Below are 27,132 nucleotides of genomic sequence, written 5' to 3'. Positions count from 1 at the left end.
CTGCCATTTAGTGGCATCATAGAACTGGCTGTTGTATTCCATTAGTGCCCCACTGGTGCCAAGCTATTTCTAGCACCTGTGCAGGACACCCTCCTGCTCTGTTTTTAATAAGCTATAATGATAGCAAAAAATACTGCCATTTAGTGGCATCATAGAACTGGCTTTTGGACTCCTTTATTGTGCCACTTGTGCCAAGCAATCTCAAGCACCTCTGCATTCTACCCTCATGCACATTTAGCTATGCTAATTTTATAGCAAACTCAGGGAATTCCTTGCTGCATTTGATCATTAGGAGGGATAGAAAGTGAGGCTTCTTTTACTGTCCTGGTACCCACAGAACACGGCCCCTGTACCCATCTGTCCACTTTTGCCACGCTATTTAATTTGCCCAAAGAGCTGACTCTTTTTCTGCCATCCTAAAATTGTCTGGAATACTAAGTTAGTGTTCCTTTGCTGCCAAGCAAGGTACAACACATGTGCATTCTACACTCCTTTCCATTTCTGGAATGCAATTATTAACTGCAGGTAGTCCAGCCAATCTGTGACGAAGGTGCAGGCGTGGATATAATGTAGCCTGCATCCAATGATGGTTCTCTCGATGTCTGACAGCTCAACAATACCTTCGGTTTCCACTTCCAAAACAAGTGATGACCTGCCAATCACACTCCCTGTTGCGGGTAAAGGAGTGGAAATTCAGTGTGAAAAACCATGTGACTGCTGTCCCCACAGTCACAGATGAAGAGCACGCAGATGCACTTGATGGGGCAGGCGGTGGTTGCACAGGCACGCTAGGCCGCATTGTAGCACAGTGAAATTCACATTGCGACTTATGCTTCATTTTAAGTCGTGTACAGGGTGGGCTCCCCAGTATGCAGCAAAACCAGGCAACAGGAAAAGGACTCTAGGCAGTTGGGTTGATAAATGATTGTTTAACTTTACCAAAACAAACAATAAGAACCATGCATATAATTTAAATAATTGAACAATCTATTCTGTTGCCTACTACCTGCTAATCCCTCTGTGTAGCAGTAATTTTGTGTTTCTACGTGTGTGTGTGTGTGTGTGTGTGTGCGAACACGACTTACCAATGGCGCATCACAAGAGCTTCCAAGTTACCTACCTAAACATAGACAAAACACATTACCTCCCTGAATACCCTTGTTAGCTGAAGCCTCACAGATAATGCAGATGATAACAGTGTGAATGCAAACCACACAGCTCTGCAACACAGTCATGGAAATCTTGAAAAGCAACAGTCAATGCAAACATGTGTTGCTGTCCCTCTATGATTTAAACTGTATGTGATAATTTGACAGTGCAGAGGCAGCAAGTCTTATTGTCTATAAATAGTCGGCCTACCCAGAACAGATATGTGTTTTGCTAATAAAACAAAGTGTTGCGTGCCCGCATTATTGTCTGGGCACAGCCTACCGTACCCGGGTACTCTGATGTCCAGTTGCCAGAAATACAGACTTTACGCTCCTCTCACGGTAAACAGTATAGACAGCACTGTAAGAATGTTGGTCTGTGGCACAGGATGCTGCTCACTGGCATTACGGGGCTCATCATCAAAGTACAACATGACTCCCCTCACAATTGAACGAAGTGTTTCCGCGGTGGCTCCTTGCTGTAACACACACCTTTAGCTTTTCCTTCTGTTCATAGACAGCATCTCCAAGTCCACACCCGAAGAGCACTTTGATATTGCTATAGTGACCAAACAAAGGCAAATCCAAAATAACAGCAGCCCCTTGTGTGTAGTCTGCAACAATGCATGCAATGGCAAATTAGCATGTTGCATTGACAGTGGCTAAAGCTGAGCAATACACCTTCAAGCTATCAATTCATATCCATGTGACACTTCATGGAGGAACTACTCAAAGGTGTGAGTTTTTGCCTTCTACTTACAGATTGTTGACAAATCTTACAGATTCCATGACTTGGGTGATCCTTTGCGATGTCCAAAAATTCACAGGCTAGGCAAGGCTTACAGCCCATGCGACCTGCATAGCCAACACGACTTCTGCTCAGAGTCAAAGTTGTGGTCCAGGATTCAGTTGTTGACGTGCTTCCAGTACTTTGTCTCTGGCCAGGAAGACGCAACGTAACCTCGTCGTCAGTAGCATCCTCCTCCACCTCCTCTGCTGACCTCATCGACTGGCTGACTTTGGTTTGACAGTAAGTGTGGTCTCCAACCTCATCAATAACCCTGTGTGTTTTCATTCCCCTCGTCCTGAGTCCTCCGAGACAACCTCTTCCTGCCCTGACCGAATAGTAAAGTTGTCATTCCAATCAGGTATCTGTGCTCCTCATCATGTTCCCCATTGTGTCCACCAGGAGGATTTACATTTTGGAAATGAGGGTGTAGATTAGGCTCAGCACCTTCTTCATCGGGGCCTGGATCCCACTCACAAAGCTTCTGGCCATCTGCGCAGATCATTTCCCCTGTCTCATGGAACTCGCTACCTCAACAGTCAGATTATCTGCTACACCCGCAAGCTTCAAACTGAATCTGAAAACTCATCTGTTCAGAAATGACTATAACCTTCAATGACACCACCACCATACGTACTTGACGCTCAACCTAAACCACTCCTACTGTCTCCTCCCAAAAATCCTTTAGAATGTAATCCCGCAAGGGCAGGACCCTCTTCCCTCTGTACCAGTCTGTCTATAGTTACTTGTATATGTATTCTGTATGTAACCCCCTTCTCATGTACAGCACCATGGAATCAATGGTGCTCTATAAATCAATAATAATAAAAATAATAACTTCCTTGTCTGTACTCATTGCAGCTTTGGAGCAGACCTCTGATTCCCAGGCTATAGTGCGACTGAACAGCTATGCAAACTCAACCATCTCTGTAACCCCATACTCAGCAGGGCTGGTGGAAACTTGAGAGCTGTTAGGAAGCAAGTGCGATTGGATTGACACCACAGAGGAATGGAGTATTTGGGATCTTAAAATTGGGGTGGAGGAGAGGCCACTTTATGGAGCACTTGAGATCCATTGAAGCAGCTGCTGTTTTGGCCTCATCTACATTTGTTAGCGATGGTTGTGTCAGTGAAAAAAAGGATCATATCAGATTATCCATGGGAAGAAGTACACCTGTTCTTTTGGATGGTATTTGTTGTTACAAAACCTGTAACCTGAAGCCTGCTGCGGTTTCATTTGCGCCCAGGCGTCAGCTGCCATTTAGGGCTGTGCCTTGGGTTGTCCAGCTGGCTACTTTCTCCTCCACGTCTAAGTGTGGAGAGGCAGCTAGTGCGCATGTGTGTGCCGATTTACCCCAGCCGCAGCCTAACTACAGTGTTTCGCCTAGTGAGTATGCTCTGCCTGACTGTGCCATTGCTAAGGCTAAGTCTTCATTTCGGGATACAGCGCATGCTCCCACACTTAGTGCGAAAAGCCTCTTTGCACAGGTACTTGCATTCCGTGCCAGGTCTAAGTCCTGTTTTGTGCCTAGACACCATGCTAAAGCTGATAGTCTTTTTTCAGAGACTGTATTTCATGCTACTGAGCATGCTCAGGCACTTACTGCATCAGAGACTAGGTCCGGTAATGAACTCTTTGGCCCTGCCCCTGATGTGGGGGTCCCATATAGACCACAGGGCATCAGGTGTCCTGACGATGTGGCCAGGCCACTCCCAAATGGCTTGCAGAGGCCCACCCCTATGACTTGTCACCGCATTATTGATGGTCAGACGATGACTGGTGAGGTGTTTGGGTCATGGCAGCCATGAAGTCATCATTGAAGTTGCGGTTCCAAATAGGACGCTAGTTATGCCACTCATGACGTGTAACTCTGCTTTTGTCTCCAGGAGGTGCATTGTGGTTCACCCTGGTTTGGGGCGGACCCAGGTTATAAAAGGGGCTGGAGCCAACAAGGAGGTGCGCAGTCTTCTATTATGCTCCGAAAGAGCACACCTCCATGTGCTGAACCCATTGCGGCTTTAGGCCAGAGGTAGGCAGGGATAGGGTGTCGATGCAGGCCAACACCACAGTTGGTAACGCAGAACGGTTAAGACCAGCTCCTGTCCTACCAGTCCTGCTTGTGCAGCCCAGTGGCATTAACAGGCCTGCTGCTGCTGATGCGCCTGCTGTTCACAGGTGTGGCCCCTACGCACACGGTCAGCGTACTCAATGGCCCCTGTGTTGTTAACAGGGAGTTCCTGGGCTGGGTGGGCATGTGGACCCTGTGACCGCTAACAGGGCTCCCAGTCTCCAGATCTGAATGGCGTCTAACTCGGTTCAGGCTACTATTAGTTTCATAGCCACACAGCTCTGTATCCTCCACCAAACCTTCCAGTTGCCAACCTCTCCTTTTCCATCTGGGAGCACGGTGGACACTGACTGCTGATAGGGATATATACCTTTCTCTTTCTTTTCTTATTAATTTTCGTTATATAGCGGTAACATAGTATATACCACCTTATCCAAATCTGCCAGTCCCACTGTAACAGATGGTGTTTCTTCAGCAAATGTTACTGTTGCTTAACCACCAAATCCACGGACCAAAACTTTTTTCCCCTTTCCAACACACCTGTTCCCCTTTCCACCAGCATCTGTCCTTTTTCAACTCATTTGGTATATGACCAAAAGTGCAACTCTGCAGGGACACCGTACTCAACGCCATCTCAGCACAGCAGCCAGCCCTCGGTCCCTCAGATGTGGACAAGTAAAAGACCATTTCCTCCTATCCATGACAAAGCGTTGAGATTCACTCTGTGCAGCACTGGTGTTTAGTGGAAAAGCAGATCTAAGATTGCGTACCACATTCTGCAGATACTCCTGTATACGTGCGTCCATTTCTATGGCACGAATTATTTTGCCAAATTTTGTCTTGTACCGGGGATCTAACAGTGTGGCAACCCAGTAGTCAGGATTACTTCGAATTCGTACAATCCGAGGGTTATGTTGTAGGTAGTGCAGCAAGAAGGCGCTCATGTGTCTTGTGCATCCAGGAGGACCAAGTCCTTGGTGTGTTGGTGGCAGAGAGGTGAGAATCGTGCCTCCTTCCTCTGCCCTCTCCCCACAACCTCGCACAACCGAAATGTGAGCAAGCTCTCACTCATCTGCTGAGTCTTCCATGCCCATCGCCAGTTCGTCCTCCATTTCTTCATGGGCTCCTGCACCTTCCTCAACACTTTTTGCTGATACTATGCGCCCTTGTTAATCCCTCTCCCTCACCATGACTGCCGCCTAGGTGCCACTGACCATCTGGACCTCGTAGATCTTGTTATCCCTTCCGCATATGACTCCTCCTGTACTTCCTCCCCTTACTCTTGTCCCAACACCTGACTCCGAATAATAATTACAGTGTGCTCCATCATGTAGATGACCAGAATTGTCATGCTGAGAATGGCATCGCCAGTGCTAAACATCTTCGTCAACATTTGTAAACTGTGTAGAAGGGTGCATAGGTCCTTGATCTGACACCACTCCAGCAGCGTGATCTGCACCACCTCTGGATCAAGTTATCCCAGGCTATATGTCATAACGTATTGCAGCAGGGTTCGGCGGTGCTGCCACAAACGCTGCAACATGTGCAGATACAAATTCCTGCGTGTCGGCACATGGCATTTCAGGCGTTTAACCACCAGACCTAAAGACTTCTGTAGCGACGAAAGTTGTTGAGCTGCTGTGTGCGCACGATGGAAGTGAGCACATAGCGAGCGTGCCCGCTGCACAAAGCCATGTAGGCCGGGATGGTGTTTTAAAAATTACTGGAGAATTAGGTTCAACACGTGAGCCATACAATGCACGTGTGTCACATTGCCCTGACGATGGCCCGCAGCCAGGTTTGCATCATTGCCGCACACAGCTGTTAAGTCACTAACGGAGTCTGCTCCGTCAATTTGTACTCCGGTCGCCAGGTGACAACGTGTTCCTTTCATGCATAGTGCTGATGATGGGAGAGGAGTCGATGCCAGCGGCGCAGGTGGACGCAGGTTATGCTCACCCACTGGGCTGCATTACCTTGACAGATGCAGAATCTCTGGCTGAATGTAGCTGGTGGGTATCTCACAGATGAAGTACCATCATTCAGCTACAACCAATGGGAAGACACCCTTTTTTATGCCCATCCTGTCTGCAGACCACTGCCAGACATAGCTATGAACCTCTGGTTACTTTTACCCCCAGTTCAGTTTTATGATTTTGTGTGCTTGTTACCTGACTACGTTTCCTGCTTGCTGTTTATGTACCTTGTTGGACGATCCGCATTTCACCTCTGCTTGTTTTCTGATTAAGTCCTGGCCGTCCCATTCTGTTCCTGTTCCTCAATTAATGTTTTGACCCTGCCTGACTACTATTCTCTGGAACTGCAGCCTTCCACAGGTATTGATCACCTTGGGCCCTGTGTAATTCCTAATCCCTGTATAGGGGTTAAAGGGTTTCAGAGTTCTAGGGGTCCTGCTTGGTGAGTGGCTTCCCTCTAGCCTATCATTTACAGCCCATCTGAGTGTGTGGATCAAGGAAGGCGATACACCGTGCTCTTTGCAGAAGGCCATGTGGGCCAGGATAGTGCTTTAAAAATTGCTGGACAACCAGGTTCAACACGTGAGCCACACAAGGCACGTGTGTCACATTGTCACAGCGAAGGGCCGCACCCATGTTTGCATCATTGTCGCACCCGGCCTTCCCTGGCTGCTGGTTGAGTGGAGACAACCATTGATGAAACTCGGTCTCCAGAGCTAACCGTCCACAACTTCTCAGCGGTGTGACTCACATTTCCCATACATTTCAAAGTAAACCTTTGACCGCCTGATGGCATTGAGCTCTGCTGCCAGCATAGTAAGGAGGTGTGTGGTATTCCTTGTGCGCAGTTACAAGGAAGGGTGGCCTGACCACACAGGGTTTGGGCCAAGGTGGAGGACCCACATGAGGTTGAAGAGGCAGAAGCAGTGTATTAACTTCTACATGCAGAAGAAGGATTGACACAACGCGTGGGGACGGCAAGACTTGTACAGCAGACCCTTCTCCATCTCTCCCCATAGTAACCCATTGCCCAGTCAGCGACATGTAACGCCCCTGTCCATGCTTACTGGGCCAATTATCTGTGGTGAAATGCACCCTGTCACACAGAGTTTCTCAAGGAATCAGTGATGTTTAGTGCGACATGCTGGTGTAGCGCGTGCACGCCTTTGTTGGAGAAGGAGTGGCGCCTGGGAATCGGCTCTTGGGGCACTGCGATGGGCAAAAGGTCTCGAAAATCCTCGGTTAAAAAGGTTGGAAAGGCAGCATTTTGGTAACCAACAGTTTGCAGATGCTGAAAGTCAACCTCCAAGCCATGTCATGCCCTTCTAAAAGCATGTAAAACACAGCGAGGGGACTCCAACCACAGTCTCCCTCGTTTCCACTAACTGGGCCACACACACCCCACTTGACTGGCATCAGTTGACCCCCCTTTTGAAACAGAAAAAGATGCTTTGCATGAAGCACTCTCAAAAATACGCGTGCCTTTCCCGTCCCCTGGCTGACCCAGGGGAAGAAAAGTCCTCTGAGAGCCATGACTTGTTCATCTTGGTTCTTTTAGAAACACAGCGAGGGGACTCCAACCACATTCTCCCTCGTTGCCACTAATTGGGCCACACACACCCCACTTGACTGGCATCGGTTGACCCCCCTTTTGAAAAAGAAAAAGATGCTTTGCATAAAGCACTCTCAAAAATACGCGTGCCTTTCACCACCCCTGGATGAGCCAGGGGAAGAAAAGTCCTCTGAGAGCCATGTCCACATTGTCAGTGGACAGACACGTGTGCTTATCTGCCAGCAGACCCCCAGCAGCACTGAAGACAGGTTCTGAGAGAACGCTGTCTGCAGGACACGACAAGATCCCCAAGGCGTACGTGGCAAGCTCAGGCAATTTATCCAGATTGGAAGCCTAAAATGAGCAGGGCTCAAGTTGCACAGTAATGGCATCGACGTTTCCTTGCATATACTCATATATCTGTGTCTCCACCTCTTTTTCCTTGTCCTGCTCTTTTGTTTTCACATGAGTTTATGTCCTTGTCACTTTCCCATGTGTTTGTGTTGTGTTGTGAGTTGTTTGTCACCTTTTGGACACCTTTGAGGGTGTTTTCTAGGTGTTTTTATGTGTTTGTGATTGCCTGCCATTGTTTCCTATGCAGTTTGAGTTCGGTTCGTCGAACTGCACTCGAACGGGAGCTCCGTTAGGCGAACCGACCTCGAGCCGAACCGCGACCAGTTCGCTCATCTCTAGTCATGGCAACCCCTTGGATTACACCAGACCTGGATTTGTTTTTCTTTCTAATAAATTGGTTAAAGAGGGAATGTTTTGGGGAGTGTTTTTTCAAATAAAAATGTGTTTGTCGTGTATTTTTTTTTTTATTACTGACTGGGTTGGTGATGTCGGGTATCTGATAGACGCCTGACCTCACCAACCCCAGGTCTTGATGCCAGGTGACATTACACATCTGGTATTAACCCCATATATTACCCCGTTTGCCACCGCACCAGGGCGCGGGATGAGCTGGGGCGAAGCACCAGGATTTGCGCATCTAATGGATGCGCCACTTCTGGGGTGTTACGAGGGGGACCCGGGGAAGCGTGCCAAGATGGGAAATGGACAGCTTCCGCCGGTCAAGGTCCACTGTGCGGTGTAAGGGACCGCCGCTATGGTGGGTGAAGAGTGAGCGGGTTGCTGCTAGCGATCGTCTGGAATGTCACAGACGATCTATGTACACCGATCTGCCCTAACCCGTGAGGGTTGTATGGCACGGATCTCACGGCTCAGTGTACCTGTTGCACGGTGAAGGACAGAGGTGCCCACACACGTGTGCCAGTGGAAGTCACGAGAATATGGCACGAGAGTAGCACAGAGGTGCCCACGCACGTGTGCTTTCAATAACCAGGTGAGTCCGGTGGAGACTTGAGGAGCTCACCTGGGACAGGAACACGGCCTGTTGAAGGGGATACTGCCGGAGCAGCAAGGCAGGAACACGGCCTGCAAACGAGTTACTGCCTAAGCAGCAAGGGCCAAGCCCACAAAAGAGAGTAATGCCTGAGCAGTGGCGTGGCAGCACGCTGCCAGACATCCAAACATAGAAGGACGGTCGCGCGCCGCCATGATGGCAGGAGGAGCTTTTAAGGAGGTGTCGTTCCACCCAAGGGCGGGCGCGAGGCGGAGATGATGGACTTGACCCAATCAGGGTCCACGACGTCCCAGCCTGGCCAGTCAGGATTCACCACAACACCAGCCTTGTCATCAAGCCGTGTGACGTCAGTGGGTGAATCAGAACCCACCACGCATTGCACATGCTCACCCTCCTGCCTCTGGGAAATAGAGGCGGGATCCTCGGTCTCACAATGTGCAGAGATAACGGGAGTCTCACTGCTTCCCTGAGCAGTAAACCTCTGCACATTGCGCAACCTCGCAGACCTTCGGGGCCGCTGAGCAGGAGGGCCCGCGGCAGGCCAGGAATTGGAGACCGCTTCACTCCTTGTAACAGGAGAACCACTAGGTGTCACCCTTCTGCTGCCTCTCTGAGAAGGTATCTCCTGCACACTGCGCAGTCTGGCAGACCTTCGGCGCTGCTGAGCAGGAGCGCTCGTGGCAGGCAAGGAATGGGAGACTGCTTCAGTCCTTGCCTCAGGAGAGCCACGAGATGTAACACTGGGGCGGCTGCGGCCTGCTATTTTTAGGCTGGGGAGAGTCCAATAACCATGGACCTCCTTAGTCTGAGAATATCAGACCCCAGCTGTCTGCTTTACCTTGGCTGGTGATCCAATTTTGAGGGGACCCCTACGTGTTTTTTTTTTTTAATTATTTATTTAATTTAAAATAACAGCGTGGGGTGCCCTCAGTTTTGGATTACCAGCCAAGGTGAGGTTGCCAGCTGTGGTCTGCAGGCTGCAACCATCTGCTTTACCCTAGCTGGCTACAAAAATAGGGGGAACTGTTACGAGGGGGACCCGGGGAAGCGTGCCAAGATGGGAAATGGACAGCTTCCGCCGGTCAAGGTCCACTGTGCGGTGTAAGGGACCGCTGCTATGGTCAGGAAAGAGTGAGCGGGTTGCTACTAGTGATCGTCTGGAATGTCACAGACGATCTATGTACACCGGTCCGCCCTAACCCGTGAGGGTTGTATGGCTCGGGGCTTCTCGATCGGTGTACCTGTTGCACGGGGACGCACAGAGGTGCCTACGCATGTGTGCCAGCGGGAGTCACAGGATATGGCACGAGGGTAGCACAGAGGTGCCCACGCACGTGTGCTTTCAATAACCAGGTGAGTCCGGTGGAGTCTCGAGGAGCTCACCTGGGACAGGGACACGGCCTGTCGAAGGAGATACTGCCGGAGCAGCAAGGCAGGAACACGGCCTGCCGAAGGAGATACTGCCGGAGCAGCAAGGCATAAACACGGCCTGCAAACCAGGTGCTGCCTAAGCAGCAAGGGCAAAGCCCACAAAAGACAATAATGCCTGAGCAGTGGCGTGGCAGCACGCTGCCAGACATCCAAACATAGAAGGACGGTCGCGCGCCGCCATGATGGCAGGGGGAGCTTTTAAGGAGATGTAGCTCCACCCGAGGGCGGGCGCGAGACGGGCGTGACCCAATCAGGATTCGTGACGTCCTGGCCCAGCCAGTCAGGATTCAGCACATCACCAGCCTCGTCATCGGGCCATGTGATATCAGTGAGCGAATCAGAAGACGTCACGTGGAGCACATGCTCATCTTCCTGCCTTTGGGTCATAAAGGCGGGATCCCCGGTTTCACAATGTGCAGAGACATGGGAAGTCTTGCTGCTTCCCTGAGCATCTATTCTTTGCACACTGCGCAACCTCCCAGAGCCTCCGTGATGCTGAGCAGGAGAGCTCGTGGCAGGCAAGGGATGGGAGACCGCTCCATGCCTTGCAAGGGGAGAACCACTAGGTGTCACCCTTCTGCTGTGTCTCTGAGAAGGCAACTCCTGCAGTCTCCCAGACCTTTGGCGCTGCTGAGCAGGAGGGCTCGTGGCAGATAACGAATGGGGGACCACCTCATTCCTTGCAATAAGAGAGCCACGACGTGTAACAGGGAACCCTACGTCATTTTTTTTTTCATTTTTTTGGCTAAATACAAAGCTAAGCACCCCTTAGTGCCACATGAAAGGCACCAAAGGGTGCAAAATTACAAAATGCAGGAGAGTGGGACATTATGTGTCTTTCTGCCATTATAATGACAGAAAAGACTGATATGAAGTGCACAAGCACAAGAAAATCACCAGAGCGCTCTACGCTGTGAAAAGCAGTAGAAAATGGCACTGGAGTGAACATGTGACCGCCTCATGTAGGATGAAGCTATGGATCCTGGGTAAATTTATGCTTTTACCCTTATTCAGTTTTTTTGCAGTACACAAAAAAAACGGAAGGCACACGGATGACAAACAGATGACATATGGACCGTCTACGGAACGGAAACGGATGCCACACGGATGCACCCGTGAAAAAAAATGGACTGTTTTTTGCAGACCACAAAAATGGATCAGTCGTGTTAATGTAGCCTTATTCTGATCTGCCGTTTATAAACAGCAGGCAGAAATAAGTGAATAACGCCCCCCAGCGTCAGAAAATCTCCGGGGTTTCAGGGTTAGCTGAGACCCTGGAGATCATGATTCAGGATGGTTTTTCCGGTCCCCGCTCACGTGATCACAGGTATACACCGTACACCGATGATCACGTTACAGTAAATGAAAGCGCCGGTAAAAAATGATTTATCTCCCATCTGGCATGAACAAACACTTCTCCACTTCGTCTCCACTTCGTCTCCACTTCGTCTCCACTTCGTCTCCACTTCGTCTCCGTTCTTTTTCTATGGTCGGTCTACCCATTAGCTCTGCCATGCATACTGTAGCTCTACACCTACTGCACATGTTACTTTATGATTGACATCTCTTTCGTACCAGAGCTGTCTAAGCTTACTCTGACCCCATATTTGTCATTACTTTATTGTCCTTGTACTGTATTATGACATTTGTGTCATGTGTTTCATTTCTTGCTGTGTTGCAATTTTTTTGCTGCATCCCAATTGTACCTCTACATTGTTCGAGTTTATGTTATTGTTCTCTCACTCTTATGTGATACTGATTATTGTCATTTTTCATGAGTACATGCAGATAAGTCCAATCTGACGAAGGCTCAGGCCGAAACGTCATTTGTAACTTGTTTTGGACAAAAACATATATGCTTATGAAAAAATTTTTTTTCTTAATACGGACCAATAAAGAGTGATTTTGCATTACTATCCGTTGTGAGACTTACTGACTTAGTCTGGGAGATTTAGAGTGCCGAGGTTACTCACTAATTTTATCTATTATTACCTCTGAGCACCTATATACCAGTGAGCAGAACTTCCTCTACAGTAGTTCTCCTGATTAGGCATGCCCTTACCTCATGAGCAGGGCATTGCAGCTTTGGTAGCAACCATTACGACATGGACTCTGCTGCTGTGCACCCGGGGAGAGTGAGTGCAGATTTATTGCACCCACACTCCTCACATGAAGGGTCCGCACTCCTAGAAAATGGGGGATACGTTCCCTGAGTGTCTCCCCCCCATATTCTAGACGGTCCAGAGTCGTCGTGGGACCCCTTTATTTTTTTTCTTACAATAAATTGGTGAAAGAGGAAATGTTTTGGGGACTGTTTTTTCAAATAAATTTCTTTTGTCGATTTTTTGTTTTTGTTAGTACTCACAGTTTATGATGTTGGGTATCTAATAGACGCCATGACATCACAAACTGCTGGGCTTGATCTCAGGTGACTTTACAGCTAGTATCAACCCGATTTATTACCCCGTTTGCCACTGCACCAGGGCACGGGATGAGCTGGGGTGAAGCGCCAGGATTGGCGCATCTAGTGGATGCGCCATGTCTGGGGTGCCTGCGGCCTGCTATTTTTAGGCTGTGAAGGCCCAATAACTATGGACCTTCCCACCCTGAGAATACCAGACCACAGCTGTCCGCTTTACCTTGGCTGGTGATCCAATTTGGAGGGGACCCTACTTTTTTTGTGTAATTATTAATATTTATAAAATAATTATAAAAAAAGAGCCTGGGGGGACCTCCACATTGGATCCCCAACCACGGTAAAGCTGCCAGCTGTGGTTTACAGGCTACAGACATCTGCTTTACCTTAGCTGGCTATCAAAAATGGGGGGACCCAACGTCATTTTTTTTTTAACTATTTTTTAAATAGAAAAAATTAATGGGCTTCCCTGTATTTTGATTGCCAACCAAGGTAACGACAGGCAGATGGGGGTGGCAACCCATAGCTGTCTGCTTTATCTGCGCTGAGAATCAAAAATACCGCGGAGCGCTGTCATTTTTTTTAAAGATTTATTTTTACAGCACTGTGATGTACAGCAATCAAAATAAAGGGAAGCCCATTTTGTTTTTAGTTATTTAAATAAATAATTAAAAAAAATATATATGGGCTCCCGCTGCATTTTTTGTATTGCTAGCTAAGGGTAATCCAAGCAGCTACTGGCTGCTAACCCCCACTGCTTGGTGTTACCTTCACTGGCAATGGAAAATCCAGGGAAGCATTTTTTATTTTTTTGGCCAAAAAACTACAAAAAAAGGACGTGAGCTTCGCCATATTTTTGTATGCTAGCCAGGTATAGCAAGAACAAAAAGGACCTAGCGTCACCTTCACGGGTGCTCAGGAAAAAATTTTTTGTAGAGTTAAAGTAGCCCTGGCACACCGTTTATTTCCCAATAGCAATAACGAAGAAAAATGAAAATCTCTTTTGTATTTTTATTGAAGAAGATGATACAGATGCAGAAAGTCCGCCTATGACAACGTTTCGGCCTTCATTTCGGCCTTCATCTGGTCGGACAGACTGACTAGACACATATACAAAATAAAACAAACATAACAAAATTTGATCAGTACACATATGGGTGAACATTTTTTTGTATCATAGTGACGTATAAAAGAAAGGTATGAGGGTGATGTGACGTGGGAGATGGGGAGAAGCCAATATCCGTGAAAACAAGACCTTAAACGGAGGGTCACCGCGAAAAGGGGAAGTTGGGAAGTCGCAAGGTGGGTGCTGTGAGGAAGGAATGCGTGATGTCATGTCCTGGGACTAACCTGGACAAGTGATGATTCCCAAAAGGGCGAAGAAAAATTACAGTACTGGTGGGGATGGTAAGTAATGAGAACACGTGAATCGTCTATGAAAGATGAAAGAGGAACAAAAAGGAGGAATGAGCTGCTGGAATGATGATAACGTGAACTAGGAAGAACCACTCATATGTGAATATGTAATACCTATTTGTGGATCGATTTGTAAAATCCTAGGATAATCGCGGAGTCCCGTCAATATTTCAGATTATACTTATAGACCTATTCTGTTATACAGAAGTAATACTTCGCTCTATGCGAGCGTCTGACCAATCTAGTGAAAGATGTCCAAAATTAATACTGTAATACAGTCATTAACTGGGTATAATCATAAAAATATACATAAGGATCTGGTACCCATACATGTGTGGCCGGATGTATACACAAACTTTAGACAGGGCTGCTGTGTGGCAGATGGCTATCCAAGGAAATATAAGTATCAAAGAACTTGGTTTTAGTTCTAAGGAAAAATGATGTAGAAAAGTATATTAATTATACATTGATTCACCTATGGAAGGGTCATGATAAATGCAAAAATTGTTAAGGAACCTCCTACCTTAGTTCATTTCTACATAGTAGAGACGAAGGGTAGTGGTGCCACAAGTTACATATTGCATGAGATCCGGGGTACTATGTCTAAGACTAGGGAAAAGACATGAGAAAAAAAAGTGTTCTTTTCTGTTATCTATAAAAGGTCATAGTAGGCACAAAAGGGTGGAGGAACCCCCTACCTTAGTTCATATGCACAAGGCAGAAAGAGTGAATGATTGGAGTCCACAGGTGCCTGGGAACAGGAGCTCTATGCCTGAGAATATATAGCAGAAGGAGATATAGGAATGAATATAAGAGAGCGCTGAGTCAAGGGTGAAAAGAGTGTGGGTCTGGAAAAACAGAGGGGATACCTCAGAAATCCGGTTTGTTTAGTTGCCAATGGGGCTTGGGGATATAGCGGTGAGGCAGGTAAGGAAATCTATACAGGAGCAAAATGACAACAGGGGAGGAAAAGGGATTAGCAGAGTGAGGCTTGCTGCAAAGAAGAGTGAAGAGGGATCACTTACCAGTGTGTGTGAAGACCGCTTGCGTGCCCTGTGCGTCCGGTGAGGTGGGAAGATAATACTGTGGCCAGTGTTTAAAAACGCTAGTGGTGTCACTGATTGGGAGGCCAAAGTGATTGGGAGGCCGGTGGAACACATGCTGCACATGTGCTCTGATCATTAGCAGGATTGTACTGAAAGTATAGTGGAGGAAATGTGTGTGTGCTGAGGTGTAAGAGCGCTCTTGGGCGGTAGTGGACAGCTGTGGAACTGCAGGTATTGTGCACACTATGCCATATAAGGAAGTGGTTCCAGTGAGGGATGCAGGATGCCGATGGGAGCAGGTTGTGCAGATCTAAATGAGGTTGTAGTTCTGTAAAAAAAGGATAAATAGTTAGATATACATATATGATGCCAATCTTACAATATCCATAATACATGACCAAGGAGACATATTAAAGAGGTGTGAGTACATAGGAGTAGGTGAACATGAGATTACAAATAAGGAGAACATTAGTCAAAATCATAGCATTATGATTAATGGAAAGAGGACTTCACTAGGGGGTGATACGCTACTGAGCTATCCATAACAACAAGAATCCCATACATAGGGGCCTGTATTTCTGGTTCAAGGAACAGTGACCAAAGACTAAGGCGGGCTTTGCACACTACGACATCGCAGGCCGATGCTGCGATGCCGAGTGCGATAGTGCCCGCCCCCGTCGCAGCAGCGATATGTGGTGATAGCTGGCGTAGCGAAAGTTATCGCTACGCCAGCTTCACACACACACTCACCTGCCGTGCGACGTCCCTGTGGCCGGCGACCCGCCTCCTTGTTAAGGGGGCGGGTCGTGCGGCGTCACTGCGACGTCACACGGCAGGCGGCCAATCAGAGCGGAGGGGCGGAGATGAGCAGGATGTAAACATCCTGCCCACCTCCTTCCTTCCGCATATCCTACGGAAGCCGCAGTGAGGCCGGTAGGAGACGTTTCTCGCTCCTGCGACTTCACACACAGCGATGTGTGCTGCCGCAGGAGCGAGGAACAACATCGGACCATTGCGTCAGCGTAATTATGAATTACGCCGACGCTATACAGATGATACGATTACGACGCTTTTGCGCTCGTTAATCGTATCATCCAGCCTTTACACACTGCGATGTCGCATGCGATGCCGGAAGTGCGTCATTTTCAATTTGACCCCACCGACATCGCACCTGCGATGTCGCAGTGTGCAAAGTGCCCCTAAGAGCAAGGAAACAATGTGACTAAAGTAAGAAAAAAGAAGCTTAAAAACCTGTTTCGTACTTTCTATTCAGTCCATGAGGTTCCATGGTACCTAATGTATGAATCCATCTGGCCTCCTTGTCACGGAGGCGTTCAACCCTATTGCCGCCTCTGCGATGAATTTCAACCATATCAATAACTTGAAATCGAAGCTGGGAAACCTTATGGCCAGCTGTTACAAAGTGATGAGGAATGGGTAGCAACACACGTCCGCACCTGATGTCGGACTTGTGTTTACTAATGCGGTCTCGGATATGCTGGGTGGTTTCCCCAACATATCCGAGACCGCAAGGACACTTGATGTAATACACGACAAAGGTACTGTCGCATGTAAAGAAATGTTTAATCTGGAAAATTTTGCCAGACCTAGGGTGAGAGAAAGTGTTACCTTTGATCACGTTAGAACATTGGGCACAGCCCAAACATGGGAAGGTGCCCAGTTGGGGAGTGCCCAAGAATCTCTGATGCGGACTAGTATTGGCCGAACCAATGTCAGCTCGTATCAATTTGTTCTTAAGATTTGGTGATCTCCTGTGACAAATCAATGGTGGGTTTTGGAATTCTTTGATTTGTGGGTATGACGACCCCAATAATGGCCAGTGTTTTAGAATGATTTTCTTGATCAGTGGTGAGAAGGGATGGTACGTATTGATGAAGGGGATACGATTCTGGTTCCCTACGGATTTATCTGAGGTTGAGCTTGTTCTAATAGCTATATGTTGGGGATAGCCCCTCTGAATGAATTTGTCACTCATTTCTTGATGCCTAGTGGTTCTGGTGTCCATGTTCGTGACCAGCCTATTTACCCGGGTATGTTGGGAAATGGGTAGAGATTGTTTTGTATGTTTGGGATGGTTGCTCTTGTAATGCAGGAGACTGTTCCTGTCGGTTGGCTTTGTGTAAATATTCGTATTAAGGACCCCATCTGTGCCCTTAAGAACCATACAGTCTAGAAAATTGATTGAGTCGTTGTCGTGATGTATGGTGAATGTTAGGCCGGGAAGGCAGGTATTTATGTCTTCGTAAAAACGAGTAAGGGAAGTAACGTCTCCGTCCCAAACCATGAACACGTCGTCGATGTAACGACGCCAGAGAAGGGCGTGTTGCATGACCAAGGGGTGGGAATGAATGAACCGTTCTTCAAAGAATGTCATGAAGACGTTAGCATACGAAGGCGCGACATGAGATCCCATCGCAGTCCCCCTGCGTTGCATATAGAACTGATCTTGAAAAAGAAAAAAAAATTTTTCAAGGACTATCCTCAGCATATCAAGGCAAAAATTTCTATGATCAGTAGGTAAGGTAGTATATTGTTGCAAAAACCAATCTACGGCCTGTATACTGTCATCGTGTCGGATGCTGGTATACAGGCTGTTGACATCAAGTGTTACCAATAAGGCAGAAAGGGGAACATGATGTAGATCACTCAGAATTTCCAGAAAATGGGTAGTGTCTTTGATATAGGAGGGTGTGAGTGATCTGAAGGGTGACAGAATTTTCTCAATGGTTTTAGCTACTGGAGAAAGAATGGAGTCGGTAGAGGCTACTATCGGTCGGCCGGGCGGGTGGGTTAAGTTTTTATGAATTTTGGGAAGGGTATAGAAAACCGGGGTGATGGGATGTGGATTGACCAGAAATTCATTAAGTTTGGAATCTATAACGCCCAGGTTACAATAAAGATTGGCTGTGGTTTTGATAAGGGAGGAGATTTTTGGTGTCGGGTCAGAGGGGACTGGTTCATAAGTCAGTTGGTCCGCGAGTTGCCCGAGTATTTCGGAAATTTAGTAATGTCTGTCTAGCACCACAATGGCACCCCCTTTGTCAGCTGGTTTGATAATGATGAGTTGATTCTCATGAAGATTTTTAATGACCCTGGATTCCTCAACAGAGAGATTATTTCTGATGTGGAATTCTCCAGAATGTATCCTTCGATTGAGATCATCCACCTCACCAGATATTAGTGAGACGAAAGTCTCAACCGGATGATACGTCCTGGGTGGCATGTATGAACTCTTAGAACGAAGATCCAGACCTTTCAAAGAAAAACACAGGTTATTCATGCAAGTATTATCAATATCGGTGCTGACATTACTGAAGTGTGCTTTCAAACGGATTGATCTGAAAAATGAATTAAGTTCTTGTTCAACTCGGAAGGTGTCGTATTGTGGTACCGGACTGAACGTGAGACCTTTTTGTAAAACTAGGTACTCAGAGGGTGATAGGTTATGGGACGATAGGTTGTAGACCAACTGCGATTTACCTGAGATCTCGTCCATACTCGGTCCTCTCGATAATGACGCCCTGTGTCTGAGCCCCCTCCTCGTCTTCTTCCTTGCTGCCGGCGAGGTCCTAAAAAAGTAGGTTGCTGGCGTGCTGGGCGGAACTCGCCATCGGAGCTTCCTGAGGATGAGTAACCGGTGTATCGGGGTTGACGTCGATAACTGAATGATTCGCCAGAGCGCCATCTGTATACGGAGCCTCGTGTATAGTCCTCCTGGTCCCTTAAGAATTTATTTCTCTTTCTGGTTTCCAAAGTTTTCCTAAAGTCATTAATTAGATCCTGGGTCTTATTTTTTAACTGGTCAAAATCAGCGTTCGAAAGGACTTGTTTAAGTTGTGCTTCCGTAGTTTTGATGTTGGTGGATAGTTGTTCTGTTTCTCTTTGCAAAAAATCAATGGTCAACGTGATGATGTCCATCGAGCATTTGTTTATTATAGCTTCAAATTTATCGCAGAACTCACTGTTGTCCGAAAATAGCGTGGGCTTGAGTGAAACACGGAGTCCTCTTGGTATTCTTTTGGTTCGGTGGTATTCCGCTAAGGTGGTTAGATGAAGGTCCAGAGCAGCATGCCTTTGTTTTTCTTTCTCGTATTCCTTCCTACGAATTTCATCAGTAGGTATGCTGAGAAAGGTGCTTGGAGTGGTGACCCTGGAAACTATGTTATTGGTCTCCTCCTCGTTGTAAGAAAATGTGGAAAAATGAGATTGCGACATGGGTTATTCGTAGAGAGTCACAATGTAGGGGAAATAAGGGAGCTTAGGTCAAAAACGCGTAAGCAAGAACAAAAAGGACCTAGCGTCACCTTCACGGGTGCTCAGGAAAAAAAATTTTGTAGAGTTAAAGTAGCCCTGGCACACCGTTTATTTCCCAATAGTAATAACGAAGAAAAATGAAAATCTCTTTTGTATTTTTATTGAAGAAGATGATACAGATGCAGAAAGTCCGCCTATGACAACGTTTCGGCCTTCATTTCGGCCTTCATCTGGTCGGACAGACTGACTAGACACATATACAAAATAAAACAAACATAACAAAATTTGATCAGTACACATATGGGTGAACATTTTTTGTATCATAGTGACGTATAAAAGAAAGGTATGAGGGTGATGTGACGTGGGAGATGGGGAGAAGCCAATATCCGTGAAAACAAGACCTTAAACGGAGGGTCACCGCGAAAAGGGGAAGTTGGGAAGTCGCAAGGTGGGTGCTGTGAGGAAGGAATGCGTGATGTCATGTCCTGGGACTAACCTGGACAAGTGATGATTCCCAAAAGGGCGAAGAAAAATTACAGTACTGGTGGGGATGGTAAGTAATGAGAACACGTGAATCGTCTATGAAAGATGAAAGAGGAACAAAAAGGAGGAATGAGCTGCTGGAATGATGATAACGTGAACTAGGAAGAACCACTCATATGTGAATATGTAATACCTATTTGTGGATGGATTTGTAAAATCCTAGGATAATCGCGGAGTCCCGTCAATATTTCAGATTATACTTATAGACCTATTCTGTGATACAGAAGTAATACTTCGCTCTATGCGAGCGTCTGACCAATCTAGTGAAAGATGTCCAAAATTAATACTGTAATACAGTCATTAACTGGGTATAATCATAAAAATATACATAAGGATCTGGTACCCATACATGTGTGGCCGGATGTATACACAAACTTTAGACAGGGCTGCTGTGTGGCAGATGGCTATCCAAGGAAATATAAGTATCAAAGAACTTGGTTTTAGTTCTAAGGAAAAATGATGTAGAAAAGTATATTAATTATACATTGATTCACCTATGGAAGGGTCATGATAAATGCAAAAATTGTTAAGGAACCTCCTACCTTAGTTCATTTCTACATAGTAGAGACGAAGGGTAGTGGTGCCACAAGTTACATATTGCATGAGATCCGGGGTACTATGTCTAAGACTAGGGAAAAGACATGAGAAAAAAAAGTGTTCTTTTCTGTTATCTATAAAAGGTCATAGTAGGCACAAAAGGGTGGAGGAACCCCCTACCTTAGTTCATATGCACAAGGCAGAAAGAGTGAATGATTGGAGTCCACAGGTGCCTGGGAACAGGAGCTCTATGCCTGAGAATATATAGCAGAAGGAGATATAGGAATGAATATAAGAGAGCGCTGAGTCAAGGGTGAAAAGAGTGTGGGTCTGGAAAAACAGAGGGGATACCTCAGAAATCCGGTTTGTTTAGTTGCCAATGGGGCTTGGGGATATAGCGGTGAGGCAGGTAAGGAAATCTATACAGGAGCAAAATGACAACAGGGGAGGAAAAGGGATTAGCAGAGTGAGGCTTGCTGCAAAGAAGAGTGAAGAGGGATCACTTACCAGTGTGTGTGAAGACCGCTTGCGTGCCCTGTGCGTCCGGTGAGGTGGGAAGATAATACTGTGGCCAGTGTTTAAAAACGCTAGTGGTGTCACTGATTGGGAGGCCAAAGTGATTGGGAGGCCGGTGGAACACATGCTGCACATGTGCTCTGATCATTAGCAGGATTGTACTGAAAGTATAGTGGAGGAAATGTGTGTGTGCTGAGGTGTAAGAGCGCTCTTGGGCGGTAGTGGACAGCTGTGGAACTGCAGGTATTGTGCACACTATGCATAGTCGAACGTTCGACGAGCCGAACTCGAACGGGACCCCCGTTCGGCGAACCGACCTCGAGCCGAACCGCGACCGGTTCGCTCATCTCTACTAATCAGTGCCTCATGAAGTCACAGAGCACAGTCTCGTCAGAGGCATACTCAAAACTGGAAACCCTTTCACAAAGTAAAGCAGGGTTTAGATGATGTGGTTGATAGTTGAAGACGAAAAAGAGTGGTGTGGAGGACTGTGCTGCAAACTACCAGGGTGGCAGGACAGGCATGCTTTTTTTAATCTTTTGCCAGCTGGATTGCTGCTATTATGCTGAATTCAAATAGAGGGAATGCAAAACATTCAGATTCTGGAGGCTCCAAATATTTGAAAATCTGAAGGAGAATTCAATTCCTATTAAAGAAATTTTCTCTTCTCTAAGTATATTATGATGCTCTGTTTTTACCGCCAAGTGAAAAAATAAGAGCAAAAGTGCAAATATCATGACGATTGTATTACAATTAGATGGTTAAGATACCAGTAGGTGGAACTGTTTACCACCTGCAGGCATTATAGGCATTAACAGGTTCTTTTTCAAACTGGGTCCAATTATGATGAAATTACATAACTCATATCACTTTTTGTTCCTCATAGTGAAAGAGCCGGGTAAAGTGCCAGGCTTATCACACCTAATGGATGCGACCTGGGCAGCTGAAGGTTGCTATTTTTAGGCTGGGGGGGCTGCAAATAATCATGGCCCTCCCCAGTCTGAGAATACCAGCCCCCATCTGTCAGGCTTTATCATGGCTTGGTTTTCAAAATTGGGGGGGACCGCAAACTGTTTTTGAATTATTTAAATAATTAAAAAAATAAAATTCATGTGGTTCTTCTTATTTTGATACACAGCCAAGATAAGTGCAGGGCTGGGGACCGCAGCTTGTAGCCGTGGGCTTTATCTGTGCTGAGTATCATAATATGGGGGGACCCTAAGTAAATTTATTTATTTATTAATTTTTACTGTAGGATATTGATGTGCACAGCGCCTGTGATTGGAAGCAGTCAGATGACACGCTGCCACTCAGTGTGGTGGCACATCTGACTGCAACCAATCACATGGTGATAGTGGGTGGGGAAAGCAGTGCATATTGAAAGAAGGTTAATTATCAGCTCCGGAAGTGAATGCGTGACCAGAAGTATAACCATATCCTCGGTAAGTACAGTGCTCGCACTCCTATCCACCTATCCCTTCTACCAACATTTTTAATCTCCGAATTCTGGTCGCATAGACTTATATAGGGACCAGATTCTGGACCAGAACCGAATTTAAAAAAAGATAACAGGGACCCGCCGGTCCCGGTTATCTGCAAGTCAGCCAATCACTGCTAGCTACATAATCCTGGGGTAGTTACTGTTATCCATAAGTGACCTGAACACAGGCTAGTGATTTGTAGTGCAGTACCACAAAGGTAGTCATGTGTGGACAGTGTCCTATGTACAGTAGTTATATGGGTAAAAAAACAGCATCAGGACAGGAAAAAGACATAAAGCTAGGAACTTAACCAACTAAATCCAGATTAAGGCAATGTTAAACACATCTGCATATCACATTATGCAAATCCCCTTTTACTCAAGGAAAGAAGAGGAATCCCAAGCAGTCCAAAATATTTAGTGTTGTTCATTCATATACATTTATACTTTAATATGATTCAAATTTTAAACTAAGTTATAAACTGATCGTTATATTTGATTTTTCTTTTTGTCACAAACCAAATAATGCACAAGCCATAATGGCTTCTCTTTGTTTTAAGTTTTACTGACCATTTTACAGTTTGTAAATAGTGAAAACCTTTTTATTGTTTCAATATATCACTCGCACCGTACAGGCTATGCAGAAAATGGAAATATCGCTGTTTGCAGTCTAAATGAAGTATTTAATTATTGAATGCAATGTAAGTGGGTTGAGTGGGAAATTCATCTACAGTAATTGCAGTATTAGAAAGAATTAATTTGTCTGTTCAACAAAAACAAGGCTATGTAAAAAAGTGAGTGCAAACGGAATGTGGAAAATCCAATATCAATTGCCACCGCATTAATAATGTGGACGTCACACGATACGAGCGATCGTACCCGCCCCCGTCATTTGTGCGTCGCGGGCAATTAGTTGTCGATAAAACCACCGAAAAAGTAGTTAAACCGCCGTCACACGTACTTACCCGCTGAGCGACGTCGCTGGGGGCGGCGAACATCCACTTCCTGAAGGGGGTGGGACGATCGGCGTCACAGCGACGTCACACAGCGGCCGGCCAATAGAAGCGGAGGGGCGGAGATGAGCGGGACTTAAACATCCCTCCCACCTCCTTCCTTCCACATAGCCGGCGGGAGCCGCGGGACACAGGTAAGCTGTGTTCATCTTTCCCGGGGTGTCACACGGAGCGATGTGTGCTGCTCCAGGTACGATGACCAATCGGCGCAAAGAAAAATAAATGACTTTTTAAAAACGATACATGATTTGTGAACATTCTGCATCGCTCATAGGTTTCACATGGGACGACGTCGTAAACGATGCCGGATGTGCGTTACGAAAACCGTGACCCCAACGACATATCGCACGATAGATCGTCTTGTGTGACGCCCGCATTAGAGTATAACCACCACATCATCTATGTAGCTGGAATGTGATGTTTTATAATACACTATGACTACATTTTAATGTCTTCGTATCTTTGTTTTTATAGCTTCTTCTACAAAGACCACATATGTCAGCTACAGCAATCATGCTACCTGAGTTATGAAGGATTATCACCGGATATCTGACACCAAATTTTGGGATGTATCACATTCTAAAGTGTAAACTATCTGAACCGAACAAGTAAACATAAAAGACATAATTTATGGAAAATGCCTGAATTTATTTTTCAAATGAAAGTGTCAAAATATTTTAAACTAAAGCACATGAAAGAAAAATGTTAATGTGCACAAGAAGAGATAACAGAGTCAATGCTATTGTTCACAGATGAAACTGCATTTTATGAAAAAAAAAAAGTCTGTCATATGTTACACCATAAATGTAAGTACTTTTTGTGATTTGTGAGAACTTTCATTCCTGTCCTATATTGTTCTATCTGTATAGGAGATGAGTTTGTGCATTGTATTGGCTGATTGACATGAAGCCCTGGGTTGTGTTCAATAACTGCAATGGTTTACGCATGCACATTTTTTATACAAAAGATATTTCTAATAATAAAGGAATGTTTTGCAAATGGCGAGACTTTGATTTTGTTTTGTATTTCTGACAAACTGCACAATGATTGCAGTCGCAGGGGGCGCGACTGCCTAAATAAGTAGGGAGGCACACCAATGGCCAGTTCCATCTCTAACAGGATCTGCATCCTCGACCCAGTACCAGACCCTGTTGCCAAGGCAAATAAAACCATGAGATACATGAAAAGAGGATTTGGTGCTCAATGCAAGAACAATTTTGTCTCTAATCATCTAATCAAGTAACAAGTGTGGCCACACCTAGATTATTATGTATAATGTAGGGCTCCGATGCATAAGAAGGCCATAACTAAAAGAGTGGGTGAAGAGAAGACAGACTAGGGTTACTATTTATTTCAATCATTAAGTTCCCACAAGTAAAATAAAATCAGCCTTAACTCACTTTCGGTACCGGCGCTGTTTCCCTACATGTCATTGTAATGTCACATGAGCCTTGCAACCAATCCGCCACTGCTAATGGGCTCCTTCAATCCTACTTCTATCGGACATAACTAACATCCAGAGAACATCAGAAACCACCACCAGCAGATCTTACATCTTCCAGATGTCAATTTCCTTTGAAGTAAGAGATAAGTGGCTCACTAGCACTTGATGATATACTACAGGCTCACGTATAATAACAGTATGCAATAACTGCTAATTAAAACCGCCTATGCCTTATGTGAGGAGTGCTGGCTCAAGAAAAAAACAGAGGGGGACAGAATGCAGTGTGTAATAACTGAAGAAATAGACTTGAACCGCATCTCCAAAAATCATACTTTGATCTAATGCCACTAGATAAAAATGTATATACCTGCCATTCACATATTTGGAGCTGGTAGAACGTGAGTTATTCAGCTCCTTTCACAAGGTGTTTGTGCTGTGTGGTGGCCATTGTTGCTGTGATTTTGTGTCGGTGGGGCAGTGTGGCCTGAATTCATGGGGACTCAGCCTTGCAGTATGGGCGCTGTGAGGCACCAGGTCAACTGCCCTGTAGTTGCATTGTCTCTAAAGTAGTTGTTGGCACACGGCACTGTACCTTTAAGGCATAGATTAGAGACCTACTCAAAGGTTTACCGTGACGTGGGGGTGGGCTTCATACAGTCTGATCAGAATATTAAACCAAAACCTCATATTAAGGTATTTAAATTTTGCCTAGCGGCTTTAGATCAACTTATGATTTTTAATTGTGAGGCCATGTCTTTTTCTACTAATATGTTGCATGTCACGTGTAATAACAAGATCACACTGAAACCCGGGAGATTGTCGCTTGAATGTCACCAGTACCAAAGGTGAGTACAGGCTGTTTTTATTTTACATGGGGAAATACCGTAATTTAAAAGGGGTTGTGTGAGAATTGGTTACCAACATAAGAAAAAATGAAGGCTTAAGGACAATCCTATTACAATGTAAAAATATATAAAGAGACAGTACAGAGATATTTCAAATGTTCTTTTTATATTTAGTCCAATACAATGACAAGGGGGACATTCTCTACATCTAAGGGAAAGAAGTTGACTCCATGATCACATGCAGTGATTGTGTGCGAGCAGTGAGATTATGGAACTCTTTGCCACATGATATTATAATGGTTGTTTCTGCAAAAAATATTCAAGAACAGTCTGGAAGCATTTGGAATATGTAATATTACAGGTAATGGATACTAGATTATGTGATGAGACATTGATCTGTACTGATTGACATACAGTGGGAAAAATAAATATCTTATACATTGCTGATTTTGCAAGTTTTCCCACCTACAAATAGAGGAGAGGTCTGTAATTTTTATCGCAGGTATACTTCAACTGTAACAGACAGAATCCCCCCAAAAATTCAGTAAATCACATTATTTGATTCTTAAATACTTAATTTGGATTTTATTAAATGATGAAAGTATTTAATCCCCTACCAACCAGCAGGATTTCTGGCTCTCACAGACCTGTTATTTTATTTTTAAGTAACCCTCCAATTCTGCACTCATTACCTGTATTAATTGCATCTGTTTGAACTCATTACCTGTATCAAAGACACCTGCCCACACACTCAACCAATCACACACCAACCTCTCCACCATGGCCAAGACTACATAGCTGTCTAAGGACACCAGGGTCAAAATTGTAGACCTGTGCAAGACTCAAATGGGTTTCAGGACAATAGGCAAACAGCTTGGTGAGAAGACAACTGTTGGCACAACTATTAGAATATGGAAGAAACACAAGAAGACTATCAATCTTATGGTCTTTGACTCCATTCAAGATCTCGCCTTGTAGGACGATTCTGAGAAAGGTCATCATCAGCTCAGAACTACACAGGAGGACCTGGAAAATGACCTGAAGAAAGGGAGTGTTGTGTGGGAGACACCTGTCTCAAATGACCTGTAGATAGTTGGGACCATAGTCTCAAAGATTACTATTAGTAACACACTATGTTGTCATGGATTGTATCATTCTACAGGGCACACAAGATGCCCCTGCTCATGCCAGCACATATCCAGGTCCATTTGAAGTTTGACAAATACTATCTTGATGATCCAGAGGAGGCATGGGAGAAGGTCATGTGGTCAG

General features: G+C 45.7%; 1 protein-coding gene across 2 annotated transcripts in view; it reads left to right on the top strand.

Moving 5' to 3' along the window:
- GRM8 (glutamate metabotropic receptor 8) overlaps window positions 1–24,571 on the top strand; it is a 1,984,303-nt gene extending 1,959,732 nt beyond the window's left edge. For both annotated transcript variants that reach the window (XM_075345086.1, XM_075345084.1), the window contains exon 11: window positions 24,046–24,571. In XM_075345086.1, the coding sequence (XP_075201201.1) occupies window positions 24,046–24,095 (50 nt within the window). In that variant the 3' untranslated portion in view covers window positions 24,096–24,571. The remainder of the gene's footprint in view (window positions 1–24,045) is intronic.
- Window positions 24,572–27,132: the final 2,561 nt, after the last annotated feature.

Source organism: Anomaloglossus baeobatrachus, chromosome 4 (genome assembly GCF_048569485.1).
Source record: "Anomaloglossus baeobatrachus isolate aAnoBae1 chromosome 4, aAnoBae1.hap1, whole genome shotgun sequence".
Classification (NCBI taxonomy): domain Eukaryota; kingdom Metazoa; phylum Chordata; class Amphibia; order Anura; family Aromobatidae; genus Anomaloglossus; species Anomaloglossus baeobatrachus.
The sequence above is the reverse complement of the archived record's forward strand: the minus strand, read 5'-3'. Positions and strand labels throughout refer to the sequence as shown.